The 27,976-nt window shown below is 45.0% G+C and overlaps 6 protein-coding genes and 1 pseudogene across 6 annotated transcripts; 4 read left to right on the forward strand and 3 right to left on the reverse strand.

Moving 5' to 3' along the window:
• Positions 1 to 3,980: 3,980 nt before the first annotated feature.
• Positions 3,981 to 6,116, forward strand: SAPIO_CDS6989 (Amino-acid N-acetyltransferase; the record flags this gene model as incomplete). The annotated part of the gene is made up of 5 exons (XM_016788942.1): positions 3,981 to 4,004; positions 4,062 to 4,178; positions 4,299 to 5,056; positions 5,516 to 5,913; positions 6,061 to 6,116. The coding sequence occupies 5 exons, from the start codon at positions 3,981 to 3,983 to the stop codon at positions 6,114 to 6,116; spliced, it is 1,353 nt and encodes a 450-aa protein (XP_016640769.1).
• Positions 6,117 to 6,338: 222 nt separating this feature from the next.
• SAPIO_CDS6990 (uncharacterized protein) lies at positions 6,339 to 7,649 on the reverse strand (the record flags this gene model as incomplete). Its single annotated transcript, XM_016788943.1, has 6 exons — positions 6,339 to 6,374; positions 6,438 to 6,569; positions 6,662 to 7,265; positions 7,330 to 7,412; positions 7,472 to 7,553; positions 7,618 to 7,649. The coding sequence occupies 6 exons, from the start codon at positions 7,647 to 7,649 to the stop codon at positions 6,339 to 6,341; spliced, it is 969 nt and encodes a 322-aa protein (XP_016640770.1).
• A 400-nt stretch (positions 7,650 to 8,049) lies between these two features.
• On the forward strand, positions 8,050 to 8,887 carry SAPIO_CDS6991 (NADH-ubiquinone oxidoreductase 29.9 kDa subunit, mitochondrial; the record flags this gene model as incomplete). Its single annotated transcript, XM_016788944.1, has 3 exons — positions 8,050 to 8,591; positions 8,648 to 8,752; positions 8,824 to 8,887. The coding sequence occupies 3 exons, from the start codon at positions 8,050 to 8,052 to the stop codon at positions 8,885 to 8,887; spliced, it is 711 nt and encodes a 236-aa protein (XP_016640771.1).
• A 342-nt stretch (positions 8,888 to 9,229) lies between these two features.
• On the reverse strand, positions 9,230 to 11,896 carry SAPIO_CDS6992 (uncharacterized protein; the record flags this gene model as incomplete). Its single annotated transcript, XM_016788945.1, has 12 exons — positions 9,230 to 9,265; positions 9,652 to 9,735; positions 9,882 to 10,569; positions 10,637 to 10,737; positions 10,790 to 10,873; positions 10,944 to 11,105; positions 11,163 to 11,183; positions 11,244 to 11,369; positions 11,443 to 11,520; positions 11,572 to 11,648; positions 11,706 to 11,748; positions 11,813 to 11,896. The coding sequence occupies 12 exons, from the start codon at positions 11,894 to 11,896 to the stop codon at positions 9,230 to 9,232; spliced, it is 1,584 nt and encodes a 527-aa protein (XP_016640772.1).
• Positions 11,897 to 15,750: 3,854 nt separating this feature from the next.
• Positions 15,751 to 16,338, forward strand: SAPIO_CDS6993 (annotated as a pseudogene; the record flags this gene model as incomplete).
• Positions 16,339 to 17,064: 726 nt separating this feature from the next.
• Positions 17,065 to 19,000, reverse strand: SAPIO_CDS6994 (uncharacterized protein; the record flags this gene model as incomplete). The annotated part of the gene is made up of 5 exons (XM_016788946.1): positions 17,065 to 17,084; positions 17,323 to 17,565; positions 17,635 to 18,193; positions 18,282 to 18,386; positions 18,710 to 19,000. The coding sequence occupies 5 exons, from the start codon at positions 18,998 to 19,000 to the stop codon at positions 17,065 to 17,067; spliced, it is 1,218 nt and encodes a 405-aa protein (XP_016640773.1).
• An 869-nt stretch (positions 19,001 to 19,869) lies between these two features.
• SAPIO_CDS6995 (uncharacterized protein) lies at positions 19,870 to 27,648 on the forward strand (the record flags this gene model as incomplete). Its single annotated transcript, XM_016788947.1, has 12 exons — positions 19,870 to 21,268; positions 21,618 to 22,704; positions 22,759 to 22,981; positions 23,658 to 23,712; positions 23,777 to 23,821; positions 23,892 to 25,939; positions 25,996 to 26,287; positions 26,400 to 26,554; positions 26,617 to 26,883; positions 26,949 to 27,260; positions 27,338 to 27,476; positions 27,539 to 27,648. The coding sequence occupies 12 exons, from the start codon at positions 19,870 to 19,872 to the stop codon at positions 27,646 to 27,648; spliced, it is 6,132 nt and encodes a 2,043-aa protein (XP_016640774.1).
• Positions 27,649 to 27,976: the final 328 nt, after the last annotated feature.

Consider the following 27,976-nt stretch of genomic DNA (forward strand, 5'->3'; position numbering starts at 1 on the left):
TATATAATTTAAATATTTTTTAATATTTTATATATATCTTTACTAAATTAAAATAAATTTTTCTTATTTTCTTTTTTTCTACTTTTAAAATTACTAGTTTTTTATTAAAACTTTCTTTTTTATTATCTAAATTATCTTTTTCCTTTTCTATAGTATATAAATACCTTAATTAAGCTATATTATTATTAAGTTATAATAGTAGACTAAGCCTAAAGCTTAAGTCTATTAATTTTATCTAGTTAATTTAGAACTTTTTAATATTATTTCCTAACTAGTAGTACTTATATTTTTTATTCTCTAGCTATACTATTTTAGCTTTAGTACCTTACTTATCTTTATAAATTATTATTACTAAATATATTTATTAGTTTTTATTATTATATTTTTAATATTTATAAAATTATTATTTAATTTACTACTAGCTTTAATTTTAATATATACTTCTAACTTTATTACTTTAGTTATTATTTTAAATAGGAAGTTTTAGGCTTTATAAGAATTAGTAATATTTCTAGTTTTCTTCTTTATTTTAGTATAAGAGTTTTCTATATCTTCTTTTATAATTACTATAGTAGAGAAATTCTAGTCTACTTTAAGTAGGGAATCTTAGTTTTCTATCTTTATATTAGTTTTATTAGTTTCTTTAGTTATTATATAGGTTTTACTAGTTATTATAGGTTTATAAGTTTTAGCTAAATCTATTTAGATTACTTTAGTTTATATTTTTACTTTCTTTATCTTTATATTTATTAAACTCTTTATATTCTTTTAATTTTTTTTTAAGGTTTTAGTAAATATATTTTAAGTATTTTATAGTTTTCCTTTACTATTAAATAAAAATTTTTTACTTTTTCCTCTACTACTCTTAGCTAGTCTTCTAGTTTTTATATAACTTTTAAAATTAAGATAAATACTTTTAAAATAGGATTTAAATAATTATATAATATATTATATTATATAAAATAATCTTCTAATTTTATAATTTTAATATATCTATAATATTATATTATATAGTTTTTTATATTATAATTATTTTCTATTATTAAAATAATATAAAAGTTATTATTTAATTATTTAACTATTATATATAATTTAATATTAAATACTTACTTTAGTTTTAGAATCTACTTTTTTAATATTTTATTAATTATTAAAATTAGCTTTTTATTAATAATAATAATATTTTTTTATTATATTAGTATTTATTTTCTAAATAATTTTAATAAATTTATAAAGATAGTTTTAGTTATTAATAAATTTATTATAATATTATCTTATACTACTTAAATAAATAGTATAATATCTTAATAGTAAGTTAGTTTATTTTTAATAAATATATTATTAATCTTATATATTTTCTTATCTATATTAAACTATAAGTATTTAATATCTTTAATTTTTTACTATATTTTCTTTTTATTTATTATATTAACTAGTAATTCTATTAATTTCTTAACTACTTATTATAATAAATCTATTAAAAAGTTAAATCTAGTTTATATTAATAAGATTACTTATAATAATAATAATATAGACTTTATAAATATTTATATAAATATTATTTTATAATTTTAAAAAGCTTATAAATTATATTTTTTTAAAATAAATATTTTAATTAACTTTAATTTTAATTAAATATTTTCTAGTTTAGCTATTAATAGTATTTTAGTTATTAGTAAAAATATAATATCTTTAATATTATTTAATTAATTAATAATTTCTATTTTTTATTTTTTAAGTTATTATAATAGATAATCTACTTTATTTTAATATTTTAATATAGACTTTATTTAATTTCTTATTTTTTTTATATTATATTTCATTTTTTTTAATTTTCTTAAGATAATATTATCTATATTAATATTATAGGTTTTTATAGAGGTCCCTTATCCTTATATAAAATTTTAATTATATAAGTATTTTATAATATAAAGTACTTTAGTTATTAATTTCTAATTTTTATTTTCTTATTTTATAATTTTTAAAACTTTTTTAATTTCTAGTTCTAGTTTTAAATAACTTATTAATCTAGTATTTTAAGATATTATTTTTACTTATTTTAGTAAAAGTATAATTAGATTAATTTAACTATTACCTTTAGATAAAATATTAAAAATTATTTAAAGAGCTTATTTATTAAAGGTTTTATTAAAAATTAGAAATATTAATTAGGAAAACTACTTTTATAGTAATAGAGTCTACTAAAGACTAGTTCTAAGTACTTATTAGCTAGTAGTAATTAAAGTAATAGTAGAAGATATTTTCTTCTTTAGTAGTATAAGTTTTAGAAAGTTATTAAAGTCTTTTATTATCTTTTTACTTTTTATTTTTATAAACTTATTATTTTTAAGTATTTTAATAAATTATAAAAGATATTAGCTTATAATTTAGTATTTATTAAAGAAAATTATTTTAATATAAAATAATAATATTTTATTAGCTATTATATATTATTAGTTTTATTAATATTAATATTATATTAATTATTAATTTTAAATAAATTATTAAATTAGTTTTTCTATAGTTTATTTTTACTTTTTTATAAGAGCTTTATAATTAAGTAAGTAAGTTAATATAATAGTATAAGTTATAAAGTCTTTAAAAAGAACTAAGTAATATTATTACTATTATAATAGATATTTCTATATAGTAGTTTTATTAATACTAAGAAGAGCTTTTACTAGTTATAATAGATATAGAAGTTTTAATAATTATAAATTATATATTAATAGTTTATAATAGTAAAAAATTAGTTTTCTTTTTTAGAAAATATATATTAGAAGTACTTTTTATATATATTAGTTATATTTAGAAAAGTTTTACTCTTAATTAAAACTAATAATAATTAGTTTTAGTAAATACTAAATCTTAAAGTTATTAGTTTTACTTTTTATTACTTTTTATTTATATAATATTACTAACTTTATAAATAATCTATTAATAAATATTATTATTATATATTTTAATTTTATAGGGCTTAATAATCTTATATTAGTTAACTTTTCTATAAATATATTTTTTAATTAAGTAATTAAGTACTTAGTTATTTTATATAATAGCTAATAATATTATTATATTTAAAACTAGAAATAGAAATAAAGTAATTATTTAATTCCTACTTAAGCTTTAATTAGCTACTAGTTAATATACTTAATTTAGTAAGGTTTTATACTTTAGTAAATATACTATATCTACTACCTCTATATATATAATGTAATTATATTTTGCGAAGGTGTCCTAGTTATAGAGGAATATAAAATTCTACCCTTAAAGGTATATTTAGGGTTAGGTACTTTTAATTATCTTAGGGGGGGGGGCACTATTATATATTCTAGCTTTATAGAGCTTAATAATCTTATATTAGTTAATTCCTCTATAAGTATACCTTTTAGTTATATAGTTAAGTACTTAGTTATTTTATATAATAATTACCTTTAAAGTAAGTAAGTTATATTCCCTTACTTTTATAATTATAAGTTATTACTTATATCTAATAGTAAGGTAATATATTAAAAGCTATAATAATAATATTTTTTTACTTTTATTTTTATAAAATCTTAAAAATATTATTTTTTTTACTATTATTATTTTTTCTTTTATTATAATAGTAACTTTTTATAAAAATTATTTTAAATTTATTTAATTAACTATTTATTTTATTTTATTTTTATAGTATATAAGTAAATTATATTACTTTATTTTAATATTTAATAATATTTTATTAAAATTAATTATAAATTTATTATAAATTTATTTTAAAATTTAATATTTAAATAAAATATTTATATATTATTTAAATTTATATTTAATATAATATATTTTTAATTTAGATTTGATAAGTGGCTGATTAGGAGGTTGGCTAGTTTGTAAGCGGTTTTACTTGTAATCATTAGTAGTAGGTGGTTTAGGAGCACTTCAAAATATTCCTGGATGTTTTCGAGCTCCTTCTCGAGGCATCAATGACTCTAGGACTCGCCGTTATGGCCAATCGACCACCTTTGCTTGTATGTCCTTCCTATCAGACTTCTCCACTACTTTCGCGTTCCTAATATGGTATCCAGATGCAGATTTGGCCCGGCTCGTTATTGTCTCGTCGGGCATGTTTGCCCAAAATTCTTCCCGTCACCGCCTTTAACCCACCTGCTCATCCTCGGCGGAGTGCTGCGTCGCTCAATGGTGTTAGTTGCCCAGATCAGCCAAGTCCAAAGCCTGGCAGGACACATGGCAAAGCTGTGGCTCGGGTACAAATTCTTCACGTTGCCCTCCTGGAATACTTTGTCTGACTGACCGACCTGCAGGACTTGATCGTCTCTGTCTTAGAGTCTGCAAACAAAAGGGATGCGAGAAGCTACTTTCAGAAGTATGTTGGCCACCGAAATGCGTCTTTCGAGACTCCTGGCCCGCAGATCGATCTCCCACGAACAATTAGGGACCGACCCCTCTTCATCCAAGGGGCAAATAATGTCGAGGCTAATTATAACCCTGGACCTGGGCTTCATGTTGCCATAGTCAAGATATGTCATCCCCAAACAGTGGATGATTTAACGATGGAAGGTGTTGCGAGGACACTTTCTCAGCTCCGGACTCTTGGTCTCCTGAGCATCATCATCCTGGATTGCGGACAACAATCTACGCTCGACCTAGGCACCGAACAAGCAAACCGCCTAGCGATCTTGCTTGGAAAATTCGATAAACACAACGCGATTGTGCTGGAAAACAACCTCATATTCGATACTCAATCAACATTGCTCTGGGAAATTCTCAACGCAGGGCGAATTCCCGTCATCCATGAATATCTTTCGTCCTATGTCACCGGGCGGATTGAGAAGTTGGAGTCGGAAAGCATGGTCGTCGCGCTCGTCAAGCTGCTCGACCGTTTAACGCCTTCGGAACCGCCCGTCAAATGCCAGAAAATTGAGGTTGGACTCCCCTCTGTCCCTCTGGCCTGTATCGAGTCGATAATCGTGCTTGACCCAGTTGGTGGGATACCCATGAAGGGCGAAACATCTATGCCTCATCGTTTTGTCAATTTGCGGCAAGAATATGATACAATTATGTCCGATCTGAAAGAGGAAAAACAACCCCGACGGTCAACAATACTAGGCAGGGATGTAGCAAAAGCTCATCGACAGAACCTGTCAATGGTTAATGCTGCCCTGTCAAGTTTGCCGCCAACTACCTCTGCTTTAATTGCCTCGCCTCTCCTTGCTGCAACTACTGCGCGACCAGAAGCAGTCACCCAAGAAACAATCTCAACTAGCCTTCACTATGCGGGGTTCGCTACGGTGAAGACTCGCCCAACGAAAAACCCATTGATTCATAATCTCCTCACGGACAAGCCAGTTTACTCCCCGTCTCTTCCGGTGGATAAACTAACTCGGAAAGACTTGAATGGTAAATATGAAGCGAGGACTGAGATGGCCACACTTGTAAAGCGGGGGATGCCTGTCACTGTGTTAAGTGCAGATAACGTGAGACCCGGACAGCCTCCCTTTCCTGGAACACCCCGACTCAGGCTCACTGATGAGCGTGTCGACCTTTCTAAATTAACCTACCTGATTGAAGATTCCTTCAATCGTAAACTGGACGTTGATGACTATCTGAGGCGAGTTAATGACAAGATTGCGGGCTTGATTATCGCGGGTGATTATGAAGGTGTTGCAATTCTCACCTGGGAAAAGCCCCGGGACCTGTCTCAGGAGGAGGCGTACAAACAGCACCGGTTGATTCCGTATCTTGATAAGTTTGCGGTTCTGAAAAGTCGGCAGGGAAGTGGTGGAGTGGCAGACATTGTCTTCAACGCCATGGTCCAGGACTATTTTGGCCACGGCGTCTGTTGGCGGAGCAGGGCTGATAACCCAGTGAATAAATGGTATTTTGAAAGGTCAGTGGGCGGCACCAAGAGGCTTCACGGTACGCAATGGGTCATGTTCTGGACAACACCTGGTCTAAAGGCGGACTCCCAAGTATTGTTGGATTATGAAGATGTTTGCAGACAAATAGAGCCATCATGGGCTACTTGACGGACATTACGAGTTTTAAACCCTTCCCATAATCAAGGCTCCTCCGACTCGCACGATCACGCTACGGGCCTCGAGGATGCCTTGGCGGTGTAACATCAGGGGGGAAGTTTACATCCGATAGCGTCCTATAAAAGCTACATTGGAGATTCAATGATAAAAAAGAAATAATATAATAAACAGGCAACAAGGACATCAAAATAGTAAAAGGGTTAAGATTGCACCAAAGAGACACCCAATTCGTTAAAATGCAAGGCCCCTTGAGCTTGGTTATGGACCTCATGAAAGGGAGAATGGCATCGGCACATTCTCAGGCGACTAGGGGTTGCTCTCCCTGCTTTGGCGGTAGCTTGTCTAGGAGGTGATGGTGGATGAGTTAGAAACTAGCTCTGTCGCCAACTTGAGAATTGAACTCACCTCCTGCTCTACCTGGAGGCCATCTATGATGGGAGCTAGCTCGCTTAGGATTTCAAAGGCCTTCTTGTGGTATTCTGCTTGAGCAGCGACAAGCTCGGCTAAGTTTCGAAGGGGTTCCGGAGTGTCAAGGACCTGCAAACATGCGCATCTGTGATTAGCCTCTGTTTCTCATCCCAAAACAGTGCCCCTTGGGGATTTGATTTTCGTGAGAGACGAGCACATACATTCTTCATGACCCCGACGGCCTCCTCTGTTTGCGTAACAAATTCATCCTCAGCCTTCTCAATCTCTTCTTGGGCTTCGGAGCTCAACTCGTAGTCATTAAGCTGATCGGTTCGTGGTGACGTTGGGGTATGTAATTTCCAAGTAGTACCCTTAACACGAGCTTTGGTTGTGTCAAGTGATAACCGCGATTTCTCGACATTTTTCCTGGCACGAGTTGCAAACGCAAGGTTGGTGTTAAGGGTGGTGTTCCACCCAGCTAGGAAGTGGCTTTGAATCTGGGCATCCTGGGTAAGCCGAGCCTCGCCCACGCGCTCCATAGCGAGCGCGTACTTCTCGAGCGCCGTGGCCAGCGGATCCTCTCCTGCACCTGCATGATTCTGGTGCAGTACTTGGCTGCTGGAAAGTGATGCTCGCGCGATCGCGTGGTTGAAAGTCTTAGGCTGCGGTTTCGCGGAGGGCGGAGCAACGAGGGCCGCCTGAGCCTCTGCAGGGGTGGTTGCTGCAGAAAGAAGCGACACCTTTTCTGATACCGTGCGGCCAAGGTCCTGAAATGTCTCCTTAATATTGGGCGGGTAATCGTAGGCCTCGTTAGAGTAGTGAGAGCTAGAGTTCCGAGGGACATATCGTCAGACCAAGCTTTGGGTTGCGAAACAACAGTCGAACTCACGTTACGGCAAGCATCTTCTGATGGGCCTGTTTCAGTGCATCAACGCGCTTCTCCAAGTCGATATAATCGGGCGGCAATTGTGTCTGTCCAAGGCAGAGTTAGAATGACGATATGAAACTATGAAGAGAGTTCCCAGGGATACCTTATCATCAACCTGTCCTAGTTGTTCTTTGGTATACTGGAGAGTTCTCGACGCGAAGGGGGTGATCTGGGCCCCAAGGGATCTGGTCGAACCGGAGATGTTAGAAAGCTCTCGGCTGATGGTTTGGAAGAGTTATAATATCATACACAAGTCCCTTCCCAAAGTCCTTGAAATCCATCTTGACCAAATTCAACTGTAAGGCAGATGAATGGAAAACGTTGCTGGAAATGATGATAGGGGAATGTGCAACTCAGATAAATCCCAGGCGAGCATGGATAACGATCAACTCTAATTATACGGCTGCAAGTACGAAGTACACAGGTACAAAGGTACTTTTTCTCGCGGTAGCTAGTGTGATACGGAGGAGTACGTAATGAGCAGCCCACCATTCCAATGTTGGTCCAAGTCTGGTGTTGTCTCGGCAAATTAGGAATGACTCAGCATCCACAAAAGAAGCTTAGTAATAGTGCGCTAGAATCGTGAATCTCCATTCGACCATATTATCTCCTTCGCTTCTCCTCAAGCGATGTCCCCTCTGATTTAACAATATAGAGATCTGGACATAACAGTGCATTAAGATGAGGCACGCTTCTCGCCTTTTGGCACGCTACCTTGAGCCGGGTGTGCCCACCGGCCTGACTGGCCTGTGGACGCATGCCACCCCAAGGTCAGCACTGCTCTCTATCTACAAGACTACTCTCGCAAAATTGCAAAGATTTCCGGAATCTTCACTTTATCGCCAATCCATTGAGTCCCTCACGAAGCACAGACTTGCCCTAGTCGAAAACACGGTTCCCGCTGGTTACGAAGAATGGGTTACCAGGACGCAAAAACTGATTACAGAGAACCCCCAACACTTCCGCCTCGTCGAAAATACTACGGGTGGCCTCGGCCCACGAACGTTTCACCTTGGCGGACAGACCTTCGTCATTCCTCAAAGACGTGTGCAGAATGACATCAGGGAAGAGGAATGGAATGGGGAGGTAGACGACGGCCCGTTGCTCGAAGGTCAACGAGCAGCGGAGGAGAAACCAGGTCTGGTCTCTGGAGAAACAGACGGCGACTTGCCCGGCCATGTTGAGGCCCATTTAAGTAGCGAACCACAGCTGACTGTGTCTCAGTGAGAAATGCTCTCAAATTATCCCCAAGTTATGTACCTTTTCTAACATTCGGTAGAATCGCCGAGCTTGAGGATGCGATTGGTGCTGGCCTTCTCGAGGAGGTTATCCAAGTAGCAGAGGGCGAGCTGAAGCTCTTGGATATTATGCAGGAGGCCGAGGTGTAAGTCCACAGCACCGTATTCATGTTTATTGGGTTGTACCAGGTGAGAGGCTGACGATAATATCCAATAGCTGGGAGTCTCTGGAAGAAAAGCCCGCCGAGGGCCAATGGACCTATTTTGATAGGAAGCACTAGGGAATGTTCAAGGCTCGTTGTACAAGTTGAAATCTGTAAATTCATATTCTATTTAAGATGTACAAGCACAGTGGTGGTTTATTTACTCGTTGCCTGGGACGTTGTAGTTCCCAAGCCTAGTCCCATCACGCGGTTTCTCACCACACACAGTCCGCATTGAGTTACATCGGGACCCGGATCTCTGGGACAGGCTGCTACGTAGGGTATGCCGTGACTGGGAGAGTACGCAAATGTGTTCGCGCCGAGGGACTGGAAGGAGGCATATGAAATCTGAATCCCACGGCTGGGGCTACGGCTCAGGTACCAAATTTGGAGATAAGACGTGTTTCTCTTAATCTAGACTTAGACGTCATTTCCCATGGCACACGTCTGCGTTACCTAAACGGAACATGGTCTTAGAGGAAGGTGAAAACAACTGTGTGGGCTATCACCCAGCTGGACATGATCTCCAACAGAGTCAATAACCCTCAGTCCCCATGACTGGTTTCGACTGCCGTGGGGAGGAGTGAATCTGTCTCGTTGCACTTGAAGCGACCCGGGCGGTGCTAGCACGGATGGGATCACTTGGTAGGCCTCAGTACTCGTAGCACGGATCAGTGTCTCTTTAAGTCTCGTTAGAACGGCCCTTTTATACTACGCGGACCTACCCATGCCCACCGGGGCTCACACCCAGGATTAGGGCCGCGTTTACAGCGCATTGCCGACTCAGAGGCAAAGCAAAAGGCATCAGTCTTCGCCCCTCCTCCCCGCCCCCGCTCACTCACGTCTCGGTCGATTATCGGTTGCACCACATCCTCCACACGGATGGCCTCGAAGATGAGCTCTACCATGGGATGCGACTCCTCGCCCTAAGATGAATAAAATTCGTCTTCTGAGGGCGATGGAATGTTTATTCGCCATGAAAATAGCCTCCTCTTCACCATCTTTGAAGAATGAGAGCCACGTTCGAGCTGCCCACGACGACGCACCATTCTCCACCAGGACTCCAACCTACCTGGCGACCAACAAAACTTGACATTCCGAAGGCTTCCACTTTGTGGGCTTTCAAAGGCCTGTGTGGCGAATCAATATTGTACTTTGATTCCCAACTTAGGACGGTGTCCGTGGAGTAAGCCCCCACGGCCACCAGAGCTTTGGGAGCCTTGGCTTCTGACTCGTTCGTCCTCAGCGTCGACCTGGACATGGCCCCTACCTCCGGGCCATTCGAATCGGTAGGTTTGCCCGGAGGATGGCCCGTCCCAGCCCTACGCGGATGTGATAGTTGCAACCAGGATGGTCGTCCGGGCCCCTCACATCCCGCGTTCTGTGCGTTGGCGATTGAGTCCGTAAAATCATGATACGCTCGGAGCCGCTCAAAATCCCAGAAGAAAATTCTACCGTTCGCATTGCAGAAGGCAAGTACTTGGTTCTGGTCCGGTACACAGTGAAGCCGAAAGCGCATGAAGAACTGCGGACCGCAGCCAGGAGTATCAAACTCAAGGATCCTCGTGTAGAACACTGGACCAGCTGGTGATATGGATGGGCTGAAAGCTGACCGGGTTAGGCGACTTGGGTCGTAGGCCGTGGGGGCGGTGGATTGAGGAGGAGGAGGATCTCTGGAAGAGAAGCCCTCGATGCCCCACAGAACTATCACTTCGTCGTGGCACGCCCTGGACAGAATTTTATCGCCGTAAAAAGCGACACTATGGTCACATCTGGCATTAGCGAAATTTGGTCTCTGTGGAGTATCCCGCTGCCGTGCCGTCTTACCAGTCTACCAAGGCACTATGAATCTCGGAAGTTGAGAAGTGTGAATAATGAAGCTCGTTGGGACGGAAGAGAGGTTCGTTCGGTAGGTCGGGTAGAGTCCACTGCTTTCCCGTTAGCCATGAATTTTGAGGAAGACAACGCGCCTGTACCAACCAAATTAATCACGCCATCATGTCCCGCCGAAAGCACATATCTCCCCGAATCGTGGAACGCCTGTTCCTTGGAGGTCAGCCGCGACTAAGATTTCCTATCATGGGATCCTTGGGTCGTGAAAGAGTTGGAGCATAGCGCTCCAGCGGGTACTTACGACACTGAGCAGCCCGGCACAGTGGCCCTCGCCACCAAGCAGGTAGAGACATGGCTGTTTTGAATGGACTCTATCGAGGCTCCATATCCTCACTGTCGTGTCATCTGATGCCGAGGCGATGATCGAAGGGTCATCTGGCGACGTGGCTAGATCATTGATTTCCTATATCGGCGTTAGATTGACCATCGTTGGACTGGCAGATGCATCTGAATGTAATACCCCCCCATGACCAACAAGGCACTGTGTTAGCAAGTATTAGCCAAACGAGTTCGCGAGTATGATGGCATGGGGGTTACTCACGCTAGCAACAACCCCACGGGTTATATCGTAGACTTTGACCTTGCAGTCCTTTCCGGCGACGCATAGAAGAGGCATCCCGGTCTGCTTGTCCTTGGACCATGTGCAGCAGCAGTTCAACGCAGCATCCTAGTATGATGGTCAGCAGTCTGGGGGAGCAAGATCCACGGTATGTCCTAACGCCCGTCGATGGACTACGTACATCGTTGTCTCGGATTACATTGATGATCTCGCAGGGACTGGGGTTGTCCCTTTCCTTGGAAAGTTTACAGATAATAACCTGTAATCAGTGTTAAGAGTGATCGCGAAAGCTCGAAGGATTTACGCCTACATGCTTCTTGCTGATTGCGGCAAACACAGGGCTTTGATTAAGTGGCTGGTAGGGACAGAACTTGATGTCAAAAAATTCTAAGGGGATTGTCAATAGTTCGAACACCCCAAGGACAACTGATTAACAGTCCCTACCCGCAACCGAGTCTTCCTTAGCCTTGAGATACCGAGTATCCGTCTACCTGCGCCGTCAGCTCATGCTCCGATGGGATGAAAAAAAGTGGTCTGCCGCGAGCGTTTACCTCGAGTCCGAATGACACGCGTAGTCTCGGTAGCTCAAAAGCGCCACTATCAGATACCCCCGTGTTGGTTTTTGTTGGAGGCATGAGTCCTACAGGGCGTCAATGTCATCAATCTTTGATTTAAGATTAGGCTTTAGAAGAAGGGATTGGTCCTCGTGACATTGTGTCGTCCTTGAACAGCCAGACTGACGTTCCCCGAAGCACAGGAAGGAACTCGGGCATACGGGTCTCTCGAGTCGTGCTGAATTTGGTCAGGGAACCAACAATGAAAGCGAAGGGCGAGCCTGGCTCACCTGAACTAAAGACCCCAGCCGACAACTTGACTTGGAATGACCAAGACAACAGCGGCTTACCTAATGGGAGAAACGTCCAAATTGCAATGATTGATCGAATTGAAGTTGTAACAATTGTGATCAATAATTCTGGCCTTGATCGAATAAATTTCCAAGAATTATCTGAACCGTATTATTATTATTGATCTAAATTTTGACCCCACGGTCTCTTTCGAGTGCTCTTAGTTTACACACAGCACGAAAGATGTCGAAGCCCTCCCAATTCCAAAAATATAGGAACCGCAGAGCATCTTCTTGCACGGGTGTTTACGAAAGTATTGAGAATCGTTTGTTACGGTCCACGTCCCCTGTTAGATGTTTGTGTTTGATCTTGGATAATGATTGAATGCCGATGTGAATATTTTCCCGGACGACCCTTGGGCCCGCCACAATACTGAATTGCGGTTCAAGAGCAACTGAGTTCTGCCCATGATAGGACTTCGTACAATCGATGTAGTGGGCTGCGGCTGGGATACCTGCTTCAGTGGTTGAGGATTGCCCAAGTTATTGCGCAGGGCTTTCCAGTCCACTGAGCAAGATTTGATCTGTTGGCTCGAACTGATGGCTTTTGGTTTCGCTAGAACGCCAACCAAATTTTAATACATTGATCGAACCCCCAACACACATCTCGGATTTCTCGCCTGCAGGTAGGATGCTTATGCATGCGTTGTGTTGAGGAGCCACAGCTTATCCGCATCAAATGCTCTTCATTGTTATTTTCCAGCATCCTCTAAACTCGGGACCCACTGCCGTCGACACTTGATCATCCTCTCTCGACGCCTTGAATCTCCAGAGATTGGTTTGTTTACATTCCTGAGCCCGGACTTGAGCCTTTTCTCCGGTGTACGCAATATTGGAGGAACGATATTGTATCTGCGACCAGTGTAATCAGTAGCCCTACAGAACTGTATCTACCATTCCAAATGGATCAGACCTTCATGACTATTCATAGTAAGTGCTTCTCTCCTCCCGTTCCAAAGGATCGGCATCTCGGCTTTGTAATTTTAGTCTCCTCGTCTCAGCGTGTCTACCTAGGCGCCTCTGCCGGCTTGCATAGGCTAGGCTGATGCTCTTCCAGATCTGTCTTCCGAGGCCGTCATTCTTTTCGTGTCTGCGTCTGTTGTAGATGTTCTGGACTACCTCCCCGAAGAAGTCCAAGGCAGGTCGTGTTTTGATTATTTCCACCCAGACGAGCTGCCGTTCGCTCGCTCTGTCCATAGACGCAGTATCCTCCTCGACAAAGCGGCGGTCCTTCATTACTGCCGAATACGAGCCCGGGATGGGAGATGGATAAGATGCGAATGTTGTTTTACCGTGGTCCACGATGTCCTGGTGGCTTGCACAAGCATCTATCGGCGAGGCGAGAGGAGTGAGAGTAGGTCCCTCTATTGCTCAGAATTAGCGACCGCATAGCACTTCCTACCTTATAAGTCTCACCTAGCCCCGATATTCACCAGGTTTGACTAACCGTGACAGGGCGCGCAATCGAGGCGCCACAGATACGCCGCATCTTTTCCAGCTCTCCAAGGGATCCCAGATATCATATGCTCGAACACCTTTCGCCGAAGTTCAAAACGCCGCCAATGGAAAGAGAACCAAGAGCCGCGCTTATACTAAATCGGTTCACTAGAACACATACCGTCATGTTCGCAACCACCGCCGTTTCGGCGGTCCTTGGCGTACGACCGGACCAGATCCAGAACAAGAGCTTTTATGAATGCATCCGAGAGAATTGCCTTACTGACGCTGTTCGATGTTTAGAGAGTGCAAAAGCGAATGACTCTCTTGCCTATTTACGTTTTTGGTATCGGGACCCTAGGAGACAGGAAGACTTTCAAGAGGATGAGAGAAATAATCAAGGAAGCGATGAACGAGAGGCTGTAAACGATGCTCGGATAGCATGTCTAGCGGACTCGAGATTAGATTTTGCACCCAGTGCATGGGAAGGCTTAGATGGCCAGTATACGAAGCGGAGTTACCATTCAGTGGTTCATCGGCAGACATCGCAACAATTGCAAGCCAACTCTTCGAGGTTGGGGGACCGACAACTGCAGCAACAACATGTTCTGTCGCTTGAACTGGAAGCTGTCATCTCTTGCACCTCAGACGGTTTACTCGTCGTCTTGCGAAAAGCACGCCCGGTCATTCCTGTTCCTCACCCACCCCTGCTACCCTTCGACTTGGAGACCGGGCTTTTTGCAGCGCCCTGGCCCCAATGGTCGACGACGCCGCCTTATGTCCCACCTGATGCTTCGTATAGTTTCCGACCACCTCTCCATCCCCAGTTATTGCCCCTTAGAGACAATGTTGCAGCGACCGACCGCGCCCACCTGGACCAACTTATGAAGTCCATTAGGGACGTGGCTGTCTTCGCCTGGGCGCTAGTCGGAATAAATGAAAACATGACAGCAGACAAGAGGGGCATGCCAGCAACCGACTCTCAATACCCTAGCAACATCCGCTGCGGCTTAGGTCCTACCTCGGGACGTGGATATTCTCCTCAGGCTCTTGGAGTGACCGAAAGCCCTACCAGAGTTACGGATGCAGCCGGCAACGGACATTTTCCGCAGGCGAAAGAGGCAGCGCTTGATGCGGTCGGCCATTCAACTCCTGGCTATTCTGACGCCTCAGCATCACGGCGTCACCTCTCGGGTTGGCCCCTTCTAGCACAATCGCTCTCTAACGACGGACTGGCAAGTGATGACAAACGCCGTCCACAGTCACTGAGCCAACCACATGAACCCAAGTCTAGCGGTCATAAATTGACGAGCTCGATGCTCTCTGGACTTCAAAGCTCCTCAGCTAACTACACTACTTTGACCGACACTTGCAGCGGCGAGGATTCTCGATGTACAGAGTAATGTTCAGTGTTATAATAATATACTCCAGACCACAGGCAACGAAAGAACAGCTCTGAATAGAATTGCATTTCGAAGGACCTACAATCTTTGAGTGTCCATGCTCGATCCAGAAAGCGGTCTGATGATATGAAGGTCGCTATAGAAAGTCTTGTCCTGACCCACATTACATAATAATAAAATAACCTTATTAACTAAATAAAATTATACTAAACAGTATCTTCTCCCTCCTTTAAATATTTTTCCTTCTTATAGTTAAAATGAATTTAAAGTATTATTTAATTACTTAAGATTATATATATAATTAAAAGAAATATGTATTTATAGAGAAAGAGTTTCAAGACACAACTTTTTGTGGCGACCTTCGTACTTTGTAACCAACCGCAACCACGGAGCTGAGACAATGACTCCACTTTCTCGGTTTTGATTACGTAATGAAGTAATCAACGATTCTGACGCGTTCCCTCCCCGGGACTCGACGACACAAGCCCTCAACACCTGGGACATTTATAGTATCCGTCGCTATCATTTGACGTTAAGTAACAATTCCTGGTAAACAGCACAGAGCTCGAAGCCGGGCCTCCTCAGTCCTGCTGCCGCTTATCATCCTCTAGCAGCTCAAATTGCAAGACGCTGCGATGGCTTCTTCAAGCAGATTAGATCCTTATGACAGGAACAACTTCGCCGACGATGAACTCATAGACCCAGATGATGGTTTGCCGCCCCATTCCCCAGTCTATAATGCATCATGAGCTTAGCTTACACTTCGACAGCGGACTTGAATGACTTTGATGATCCTCTGAGCACCCGCGCCTCTGCCAGCCAGTTAGATACAACGCCTTCCCAGTCTCTTCATCAAACCTACCTTACCTCCCGCATCCCCGGTGAAGACCGTCGCGCACCACAAAATACAATCGACGAATCAGTTTGGGCAACTCTACGCCGCGACCTCCTTGCTGTCTGGGCTAAGATGCGCGAAGTCCTCTATCCGCGACACCTCCTGGCCGGCACAGTGTTGGAATCCACTAGCGGCCTACGGGGGGCCTACGAGAGCCTCAGAGATGGCGGTATTTCCGGGGCTCGTGATGAGTTTGCCGGGTTGGCTGGGCGAGTTATGGATACGGAGGCGCTACTCAGCCGAGGCAATATACCTTCCGGCCTGAAAGATTGGGATTTATGGGGTCCACTTATATTCTGCCTCATTCTCAGCCTATTGCTGAGTTTTAACGCCAGGCCTGATCAACGAGATTTGGTTTTCAGCGGCGTTTTCGCCCTCGTGTGGATTGGGGAAGCTGTTGTGACTCTGCAAATCAAGCTCCTTGGTGGGAATATGTAAGTGTCACGTTGGACAACCCCTTCCATCTGCCGCGTCTTTTCATCCCACTGACTGCATTCTCCCAGTTCCTTTGCGCAGAGCGTTTGTGTTATTGGATACACACTCTTCCCTCTCGTGATTGCTTCCCTCCTTTCTGCGCTGGGTCTTATCTGGATAGCGCGGATACCTGTCTATCTTTTCCTTGTGGCCTGGTCACTCGCTGCTGGCGTTAGTATACTTGGTGGCAGTGGGGTCATTAAGAATCGGGTCGGCCTTGCTGTCTATCCTCTCTTTGTATTCTACGCGGGTGTTGGATGTCTTTGTTTCATCAGTTGACCCTTAAAATATGTGGGTTTGGAATTCGCGTTGCGGGTAGAAGGGACCGCCGTGCTTGCGTCATCGGCAATGCAGCTACAAATAGTAATTGGTCCGAGAGGACAATCTGCTCCATTTTGCTAAAAATGCAAACGACCCTACTTCTACCTGTTGCTCGCCGCGAGGGTTGGCGCGGCGTAGTTGTCAATGAGTCTATGTGAAGCTTGACTCAGCGGACGTGCAAGAGCCTACCTAATATTTGAACATGATTGTGCTCTGTTTCTCGATTCCCAGATTTAAGCAGCCCCTGACGCGACGTGCATGTATTGCGGAACTTGTTGTCACATGGTGGGCGTGGATTCGCAACATTCCAAGTCCTTTCAAGCACCCCTAAGCTCGCGCTGTATGATACTTACCTCGTTCATGAACGTCTTAGCGTTCGCGGCGCTCATCTGTACGCTAGGTCAGCATGGCTAAACTGGGGGGCTACTTGCTGTGAAGTTTTTCGCATTACCTTCATATTTACACTGAATGGATGGGGTGGTCGGTCCCCTGGCCCTGACTCGAAAGCTGTAAACATAATGTTCACAGCTTTAAGTGACGCTTTCTCTTGGAATGTCATAGCAGGAAGAAGCACAGTGTTGAGAATAAGGCGGTGGGTCTGGTCTTGTCGCATGATGAGTCGCGCACCTTTGAACGCATCACTATTGGGCTGTCCCCCATCTTCTTCCTCAAGAGGGGACGCATCAAAAGTGCCAGAAATGGGATTACCATCCTCATCCATATCGACACAGGTTGCTGGGACATTGATCTTGAGAATGCCCGCGCCGCGCTCTTTCCATCCCACATCTTTATTATCATTGTCGATGTAATACATCTTTGCGCGGACTTGGACGACAGTCGCCTCCCCGGCTTCGCCGTCATCGACCGCGACTTTAATACCTCACATTAGTACGGTCCTATACACTTCGGAGGGCTGTGGAGGTTGGTTTTCAAATTTACCTCTTTGAAGCTTCAGCTTCCTCTTTTCATCCACAGGTGCCTTGGCTTCGTCTCTTTCTGGAGAGGCTTTTGTGCTCTTGTCCTCATCGGATGCCGAATCGTCATCGGTCCTGCCGCTATCATCTGCGTCCCCATCGCTATCTGGAGCTCCAAAAGGCCGTGCTTTGCCTCCTTGTTTCAAGGATTCGCCGGAACCAGCAAAGGAAGTGAGCTTTCCCGACATGCCTGTGGAAAAAGGAGATTTGAATGAAGCCCCAGCCCCGTTTGAGCTCGTTGAAGCCAGGGTCAGGAACGGTGAGGAGTTGCTCGCCTGGGAAAAGCTAAGGCTAGGCTTACTACCGCCAAAACTCGCAAATGATGACTTGGGAGCTGTGGCACCAAATGAAGATCCTTGAAAGGACGCACCCAATGCACCAAACGGAGACGTTGTTGAGCTTAGCTTTGAGAAACCGGAGTTGGCAAAGGCGGAGGATGATGATGCTGAGGGTCCATTGGCCTGCGCGCGGATTTTGTTACCGACATCTACACGATTCTCGGGAGCCCTTGGTATCTTGGAACCCTAGTCATATATATACAGGTAATTAGAGAGGAGGCTCCAACCCATCAACACTGGGCAAGAGGGAAAGGGAGTGAGAGGAGATGCCTACGGCTAGTGGTCCTCTTGCATGTCCATCGTTCGCAGCGTCGGCTATATTGCCAGGAGGGGATTGTTCATCCCGATGGCGTTTCTTATCGGGCTCGAAGGGATAATCCTATGTGGGCCCTACCATGTCAGTGGACTGGTCTTTTTGTGATCCCCATAAGTTTTAGGTGGAGCTAGGCACTTCGCATGCTTGGTCTATAAATGCGAGCAGGAAGGGAAGGCCCTTTTTGGGGGGTGTCTGAAGGGTTGTTCGCCTAGAAACCGGGCACGGATGGCGAGATGATAGCAGGGCAAGCGTTGCACGGAAGGCTCTGAATGCGCAGTAAATAAGAACGGAGAGGCAACCCGCTGGGATCCTCACCATCTAGCTCGATCGGGCAGAGACAAGAGAGGAGTGGCAGCGATGCGAGGAAGTGATGGAATTTGCTTTACCTGATTATCACCCCCGACATCTGCTTCGGCAGTCCCAGAAGGTTCGTTTGCCTCTAGTTGATCGTGCGCTCTTTTCTTCTTTGGCGATGAGATTTGATCTCGTGGGCTTGTCTGCAGGTGCACTGAGTTTCGGTCGGGGGTGCTAGGACGCCGCACAACCTCATCCGCCTCGGAAATACTGGTATTTCGGAGCTCCTCTCTCGCCGCGGTAGTTTCGGCGTCTTCTTTAAGAGGCTGGTCGGAGAGCAATTCGCTGGCCTTCAGACTCGGCGACCTCGATTCGGGCGCCATCGCCGGCTAGGTAGAAATGGAGGCCTACTCTAGGTAGCTATCGGGTGGAGGATTGAGAGTTGGGCGTTGCTTCGTGCGCTTCGAAAGAATCGAGCATGGAAGAGCGGTTTGGGGAGTGTAAAGAAGGCTCTTCTATTCAATATGTGCCGATATTCACCCGGAAACTCGTCCAGTAATACAGGAGGGGTTGCGGGGATGGGAGTGACAGCGATGGCGATGGCGATGGCGGTTGCGAGTGTGCGGGCAACTGTTCAATGTATGTTGATTTCAAGAATGTGATCCAGAAGTGGGGTGGGTGATTGTTCAACGTTTGGTGACAGCAGAGGCGATTACGGCTGGGGCCCCTCCTTTTACATTGTGTTCAGGACGTTGCCACTGACCATAGGGGCGGTATTACCTGTATATCTTGTGCCAATCTAGTCTGAGTACCCAGTGAGCACACCTTCATCAAATGCAATGGGAGGTAAACAAAACGGAAAGGCTGGGTTGGGCCTCATTCCCCGAGGAAATTCCATTCCTCTTGGACTTATTGCAAATAAATTATCAATGTTATTATCTACGATTTACGAGGCATCTGAGCTGTGAAGTCGTATCAATCATGATGAATTTGAAGTCGTAAGGGCGATACCAATTAATAGATGATCCCCAGAGCATCATGTGATCTGGCGTCACATTGGTGTGCCTGCAAGGTCGGGAGCAAATTAACTTTCTGTCTTCAACATCGACGACGACGCACTGCTCCTTACACTCCTTCGTAGTGACATTTGACTTTCACATCACCATCATTCCTATTCCCCGTCAATCAGCCATACCATGCTACATCAAATTCTGTTAGATGTGGTTCAATCATTTTATTACCTATACTGAGCATGGCGAATCGCAAAAGGAAACACGACGGTGGTGCTGCAGGCAATCAGCGATATTCACCAGTGCCTTCCTCCGAGGATGTGAGACTGCCAAAAGAAGTCATAGCTGGAGGACCTGTCGATTGCACTGTCGAGTGGCCAGGATATTTCGAAGACCTAGAGAAAGTCCATGGTGCCCTAAACTTAGTTTTTACGTTCTGCTGTTCGCGCAAACACGTTATCACCACGTTTGACAATATCAAGGGTGCTGTCCAGACCCATATCGGACGGCCACTCACCGTTGAGGATGTCGCTACTGTAACAGCAGTCCGACCAGACACCATCAACTTCTCATATGCCAATGAAGCAATGCTACATACGAACATTAGAGGCTGTGAAAGGGATACCGTCTTTAAGCAGAATCCATCCCAAAGAATCACCTCCCAAGGCCCACCAGCGGACGCTTCCGTGGGTGGCGTTACAGGCTTGGGTAATTTTGGTCAGGTCGGCGTTGAGGGTGATGAAGATGTTCTCTACTTCGAGTTTACGGACGAAGATCCGCAGCCCAATAAGCGAGGCCGATCACAGCCTCGCGGTGGTCGACGGCCGGGGTTACAGAACCTAAGATTACCGACCTTCGATCCCGGTCAACTAGCCCATTTAATCGAACGACGTAACGCGAAGTTCCACCTCTCCTTGAGCGCCTTCCTCGCACAATGCATTGATGATAACCTAGATCCTATCCAAACGCTCAAGGAACGAGCCTTGCAGTATCTCCCGGTACCACCGAAATCCGTGAAGCCAAGTTTGCACGGCCTGATAACCACTGCTGCGAACACAGTACCGCAGAAGCGGATATCAATTCCGAAAATCATTGCAGAGCTGAAATCAAGCTCTTTCTATTCCGGTCAGATCGTGCCTAGCAGCCATCGAGTCTTTGAGCCGCAAGCTGCTGTCTATGGTGACTTGGACTTCCTACTTAGCCAGAGTCTTGTCAATGCCCTCTACAACTCGAGAGGAATTGTGCAGTTTTACTCACACCAAGCAGTCGCATTAAACTACCTGCATTCCGGGAAGAATGTTGTAGTCGCAACTTCAACTAGTTCGGGAAAGTCTTTAATTTACCAGCTACCTATCCTGCACGCCTTAGAGCAGGACCGCTCATCTCGAGCCATGTTTATTTTCCCTACCAAGGCCCTTGCCCAAGATCAAAAACGAAGCCTGCAAGAAATTCTGAATTACATGCCGGGCTGCGACGGCACGCGAGTCGGGACCTTAGACGGAGACACACCCTTCTTAGAGAGGGCGTTCATCAGAGAAAATGCCAACGTTATCTTTACCAACCCCGACATGCTCCATGCGACGATACTTCCCAACGAGGAGCGATGGAGGACATATTTTCGAAACTTGAAGTACGTCGTGGGTACGTAAATCACTATTATCCTTGGCCATCTGATATGCTAACAGTACAGTGGATGAGTTGCACTTCTACAGTGGACAATTCGGGGCTCACGTTTCTTTTATCATGAGGAGGCTCCGCCGCATATGCGAAGCACTGGGAAATAATGACGTCCGATTTATCTCTTGTTCGGCCACTGTGGCAGACCCCGTGCGACATTTCAAGATAGTGTTCGGCGTTGATGATGTTGAGCTAGTGGACTTCGATGGGTCGCCAACAGGTATCCTTCTACCCCACCTAGAATATAATTACTGATTATTGACCTTTTACGAAGGGCGAAAGGAATTCTTATGTTGGAACACACCCTACAAAGATCCAGCAGACCCCAGCAGCGGTCGGGGGAACTCGATGATGGAATGCTCTCGCCTCCTCTGCGAACTTATTCTTCGTGGTGTGCGTACCATTGTGTTCTGCAAGACGCGGGGCCGCTGTGAGGCTCTTGTTGGCGCTGTCAGAAATGATTTGGAACAACTGGGACGTCCAGAAGTGTCAGGACGGGTAATGGCATACCGAGGAGGCTACACAGCCCAGGACCGTCGCAAAATAGAGGCCGACATGTTCGACGGTAAGCTTCTTGGCATTGCTGCTACTACAGCTCTTGAGTTGGGCATGGATATTGGTACTCTAGACTGTGTCTTGACTTGGGGATTTCCTTACACTATTTCAAACCTGCGCCAGCAGAGCGGCAGGGCTGGTCGGCGTAATGGGGATTCCCTCTCGATCCTACTTGGCGATCCGTTACCATCCGACCAGTACTACATGCGGAACCCCGATGATCTCTTCTCAAAGCCAAACGCCGCGCCTCAAATCGATCTTGAAAACATCCTCCTGCGCGAAGCCCACATCCAGTGTGCTGCACACGAGCTACCCATTCAACTGGAAAGGGATGCTGCCTACTTTGGAGCTGATCTCGAACGAATATGCCGGGATCACCTAATCATCGGTGATGGTGGTTTTTATCATTGCCATGGCCGATTTCTCCCATCTCCATCAAGCTTTGTCTGCATTCGAGGCTCGGGAGAACAACATTTCGCCATCATTGATACGACGGGTGGAAAGAATGAAGTTCTAGAAGATTTAGAGATCTCGAGAGCGACATTTACAATCTATGATGGCGCCATTTATCTTCACCAAGGAGATAAATATCTCGTGCGGGATTTCCAACCAGACAGACAGAGGGCCCTAGTCGAGTTAGTTAAGGTCAATTGGACGACTCGACCAAGAGACTTTACTGATATAGATCCTGTCGAAACTGAGGCCATTCGGAAATTGGAGGGTTCGCCTTGCCACGCCTTCTACGGGACTGTTAAAATTACGCAAAAGGTTTTTGGATTTTTCAAGGTGGATCAGCGGGGGCGTCTCCTAGACGCAATTTACGTCGACAACCCACCCGTAGTAAGGTATACTAGAGGGCTATGGCTGGACATACCAAAGGAAACCCTTGAACTTCTCAGGGCCCGCAAGCTTAACCCTGCAGCCTCGATCCACGCCGCCGAGCATGCCATCTTAAGCATGGTATCCACAGTCGTTCCCACCCTTCCTGGTGACGTCAGGACCGAATGCAAAGCAGCGAAGAAGGAGTTCGCGAAGAAGGAGTTCGCGAAGAAGGAGACATCGAGGAAACGACCTGGCCGACTAACTCTATACGATGCCAATGGAGGTCCCGCTGGCTCCGGGGTAAGCACCAGGGCGTTTAATCACATTGACAGCCTCTTACAACGGGCCCTCGAAAGGGTCCAAGTGTGCCGATGTGCCGACGGATGTGTGGAGTGTGTGGCTTCAGAGCTCTGCCACGAAGGTAACGAAGTTATCACAAAAGCCGGGGCGGAGGTGATTCTCAAATCTCTATTAAATATCAGTATTGATATAAAGGAGCTGCCGATGGGTAACGATGTTGGTATCGACACAATAATTGTAGCGAGTCCGGTACCCGTCCAATAATAAATAGTGCAATTATAATACAATTCTTAAAAAGAAAAAAATTTCTTCTTCAATTAAATCTATAACATATATATATATATATTGGGGGGGATTGTCTTTAAAGATTTCTTTTGAAGTTTATCATAAAATATCAGTTGAATTAGTCATAAGGAAGCTGGTTCATGCAAAGGTACATACTTAAGCTATCAAGGTAGTGTCCAAGGCGCCCGAGCAGCACGCGGAGAGCGCTAACGAGGAACTCCATTGTATCAAATGTTTCCCACCAAGAACACCAACTCGTTGAGCATCCTTTTGCGACTCGAAGCACCTACTTCGTACGCTCAATTTCTACCACCGCGATTTGACACCCAGTCAGGTCCTCCCCAGTTCTCGCGACATCTCTAGAGTTCGCTATCGATGTCGATGCTTACAGATCTCTTCCTGCGCTTTCAATCCCATCCTTGCTGCCATGGATCCTACAAGGCGCCGTCTGTCCACCTCCCTCCTTCAGACCAGCTAGATCTCGCAACTGACAAACTTCTCTTTCTTCAGGCGAGCTAAGAATTTTGAATGCGAAAGCCTGGGACGGTGATCAGGGTATGTTGAAATGACCCGACACGGCTCTCGTCGCTTGTTCCTTCGCAGTTTCCACTAACCTTCTCTATAGATGTATTTCCCACTAGCTCTTCGCTAGATTCGTCACTGAAGAAAAACACGGCGTTAATCAAGCGATTACGGACTGCTATATCCCCCGCCACTCTTAATACATTTGTGCAAGATATCCGGGGCCTCAGCCTTCACAAATACCTCTCCGAGATTATCTCGGCCTGTTACGATGGTCTTTGCAAACTTAAGTCGCCTGGCGAGGTAGAAGCTGGTGTCGAGATCGTGAGCGCTTTTCATCAGCGATTCGGCCCTCACGAGTTCACGAAGCAAATTGGGTGGCTTCTCGGAAAGGGCCTAGCTACGCCCGACAGGAGTGTACTAAAGTCGCTCGCTCAAGACTTGCGTGAAAGGGAAGAAAAGGATCGTGCCTCGCGTCAACGCATACTCCTTCGCGTTGTCACAGAGTTGTGGCTAGTCGGCGTTCTAAAAACTCTGGATGACACTGCTCGGCCAGATGATGGGATCAAGGGCACAGGGCCCAAGACCGACCTCAAGGCGAAAAACGGCGTTACTGCCAAACTTGGGGCGGGCGAACCCTTTCCACTCGAAGTTCTGAAAGACATCCTCGGACATGATCGTGAGCATGCAAGTCTGCCCTTGCTTGTCACGTTTGTCAAGACCTTCAGTTGGGATATTTTGGGAGTCCAGTCGACAGGCACCGAGGGGCGCAGGGTTATCGAGGAGGATGCTAGTTCAAAAGATCTCGTCACCCCAAAAGCTCCCCCTAGCGAGTCTGAAGCCTCTTCGGACATTCGTGGAGAAGGCCCCTTCTCTCCCCCAGAACTTCGCGACGCGTTTAGGTCTGTGCTACTGAAGTATTTTGAAGACGTCAAGCGCCATCTCGTCCGTGACCACAAATTCCTTCAGGAACAAGCCAGGAAGAATGCCGAGGTTTACGTCAAGTCGGGAGAAGTGTTTGAGGATCGACAGGCTGCCTACGAGAAGCATGCCAAAGCCCAGGAGCGCTTATTGTCTAATGCTCAGGTCATTGCAGACGTGATTGGCTGCGAAATGCCAAATCTCAAGGATCGGGAAGAAGGGGGCCAAACCATGTCTGGATCTATCGGTCTTGTAAAGGCCGGTGAATATCTTCGGTCTCTCGGGGATGGTGCTGGTATCTGGTATGACGAGGATGAGCGGCGCTTCTACGAAAATTTAGTCGACTTGAAAGGGAAGGTCCCTGCCATTCTTCTCGAGGATGTTAAGAAAAAGCGACCTGATTCAGACGAGACAGTCATCAAGAAAGCGGACCAATGTGAGGTCACCGGTTCGACTAAGTCCACCGATGGTGCGGATGAACAGTCGACGACTATCGGAAACAAGACGATTGGCGCCCAAGTTGATGCTCTCCTGGGCCGCCTTCCTGACTTGACGAGTAAAGATCTTGTCGACCAGTCTGCCATAGATTTCTGCTTTTTGAACTCGAAGGCCTCGAGGAACCGTCTGGTCAAAGCTTTAACAGAGGTCCCGAAGGGACGTAATGACCTTTTGGCATGCTGGTCAAGACTGATTGCAACTCTGGGCCAGTACATGCCAGACATTCCGAAGGGAGTTGTCGATTATCTCGATGCTGAGTTCCGCAGCCTTCAACGTCGTAAGGAGAAGGACTTCCTAGGCCAGGTTCGGCTTAACAACATCAGATACCTTGCGGAGCTCACTAAATTCGGCATCGTACCCGAGCATGTCATCTTTCACTGCCTCAAAGTGAGCCTCGACGATTTCTCCCGCATGAATATCGAGATAATGTGCAACCTGCTTGAGCACTGCGGTCGGTATCTCTTTCTCAATCCCGATACAGCGCCGCGGATGGCGAGTTTCCTCGAGACGTTGCAGCGGAAGAAGTCGGCGCAACATCTTGGCCAGCCCGAACGCATGCTCATTGAAAACGCCATGTACCACGTCAACCCCCCTGTCCGGCCAGCTATAGAGCAAAAGGAAAGGACGCCCATGGAGCTGTTTATTCGAAAATTGGTTTATGTTGATATGACGAGAAGAAATTACACAAAAGTTTTGAAGCAGATTCGACGACTGCATTGGGAAGAGCCCGAGGTACGCATGATTTCCACGCCGACAGCTAAGCTTATCTAACAGCTCCCACTTCACAGGTCGTACATATCCTCGAGAAAGTCTTCTCCAAACCTGGAAAGATAAAATATGGAAATATCCATCTTCTTGCCATCCTCCTAAGCGCCCTTTATCGATACCACCCTTCATTTGTCATACGGGTGGTAAACCTGGTCCTGGAATCCATTTCCTTCGGTCTTGAGCAGAATGATTTCAAATTTTACCAGAGACGAATTGCCGATGTTAGGTTTCTTGGGGAGCTGTACAACTACCGCATGCTCGAACATCCAGTAATCTTCGACACTATGTATCGGATTTTAACTTTTGGGCATGGTGAGTTATTTTTTTTTTCTCCCCTTCTTATGTTCGGTTGGACGGCGCGGTTGGCGAGGCTGTGCCACCATCATTTCGGGTTTCTAGCAAGAAATTGACATGCTTTGGCTAGGGGGTGTCCCCATCACAGGAAAAGTTAATCCCTATGACCTGCCGGGTGATTTTTTCCGTATTAGGCTGATCACTACTCTTCTTGAAACCTGCGGAATGTTCTTCAACCGCGGAGCTGCTGGGAAGAGGCTAGATATCTTCCTATCAATGTTCCAGGTTCGTGTTTAATCTTTGCCTACCCATCTCGGAATTCAGAGCTAACGTAGGCTTCCCTGCAGTATTATATTTACACCAAAGACACTCTGCCGATGGATATTGAGTTCATGGTGCAAGATATATTTGCGTTGACTCGTCCCCAGTGGAGGCTGGCCGCTAATCTTGAAGATGCCGTAGCCACTCTCCAGTCGGCTTTGTCTGACCAGCAGAAGATGCTAGCGACTGATAGAATCACTGAAATTGAAGAGCGCAGCTCAACCTACGACTCCGAGGATGATAATGCAGACGGCGACATTTACTCCTCATCCAGTGAGGAGGAAGACCTTGAAGTAGGATATGATGCACTCCCCTCACCTCAACCATCAGGATACTTTAGATAAAACTAACGCGCTAGCAGAACCCCCTAGAGGGACTTGATTCTCCCCAGGAATCGGATTTCCAGGAAGAAGCAATTGTTGTGACCCGTCAAGCAGAAGAGGTCGACCCAGAAGATGCTGCAGACTTCGAACGGGAATTCAGCCGAATGATGGCAGAGAGCCTAGAGTCTCGGAAATTCGAAAGAAAACCTCAGTTCGACGTGCCCGTCCCGATTCGTGCCAAGAATCGTGATCTTACGAAGTTGGACGAAGGCACCGCGGTCAACTCAGAATCGACCTCTGGAACAATGGCATTCTCTCTTCTTACCAAAAAGGGAAAGGGCCAACAGGTGAGTCGGGAGGTTGCCGCCGATATTGGCCATCTTGTCATTCATTTAGCACGCTGACGACCACCCGCCTTTGCAAGACTCGCACCGTGGAACTCCCCTCCAACTCAGGGTTTGCCGTGGCAATGCGAAACCAGCAGCAGGCCGAGCGAGAAGAGCAGCAGCGTATCAAAAATCTCGTGCTGAACTATGAAATCCGAGAGAACGAGGACCAAGATAGTATTAAGCTCCTCTCTACACACTAAGCGTACCTAATGAACGACCTTGCTAACGAGTCTTAGCCGCAGACGATAAACCATCAACGTATCATCAAATTGCCGCTAGGAAGCAGGGGAAAGAAAAGGTCGGCCAGAGGACCCGAAAACTCCAGCTCAGTGACGTGGAATGGTAGCAGCCTAAGTATGACGATTAATGGGGTTATCCCTTATCAAAGGTTATGATACTTGTTTCGTCCACTGGCCCTCTCGCCCAACATTTTCACGATCTGTACCGCTACCGGCTCACACAATGCCGATCTCAGACATCGTCGACTGGCGCCTTTCCTCTCAGTAGAGCGCGTAGGTTTGGGTCTGCAGACTACCGGTTACCGATAACAACCTCCGTCTATAGACGCACCATCCTCGTATTACCGTGGCGCCGGGCCTGTCGAAGTTTCTTTAGCAACAACGGATAGTTAATTGTTTTGGTGCGTGTGCTTCGGGGCCTTTTGTCTTGATCTT

This window comes from Scedosporium apiospermum (assembly GCF_000732125.1).
Source record: "Scedosporium apiospermum strain IHEM 14462 chromosome Unknown SEQ_SAPIO_0110, whole genome shotgun sequence".
NCBI classification, from domain to species: Eukaryota; Fungi; Ascomycota; class Sordariomycetes; order Microascales; family Microascaceae; genus Scedosporium; species Scedosporium apiospermum.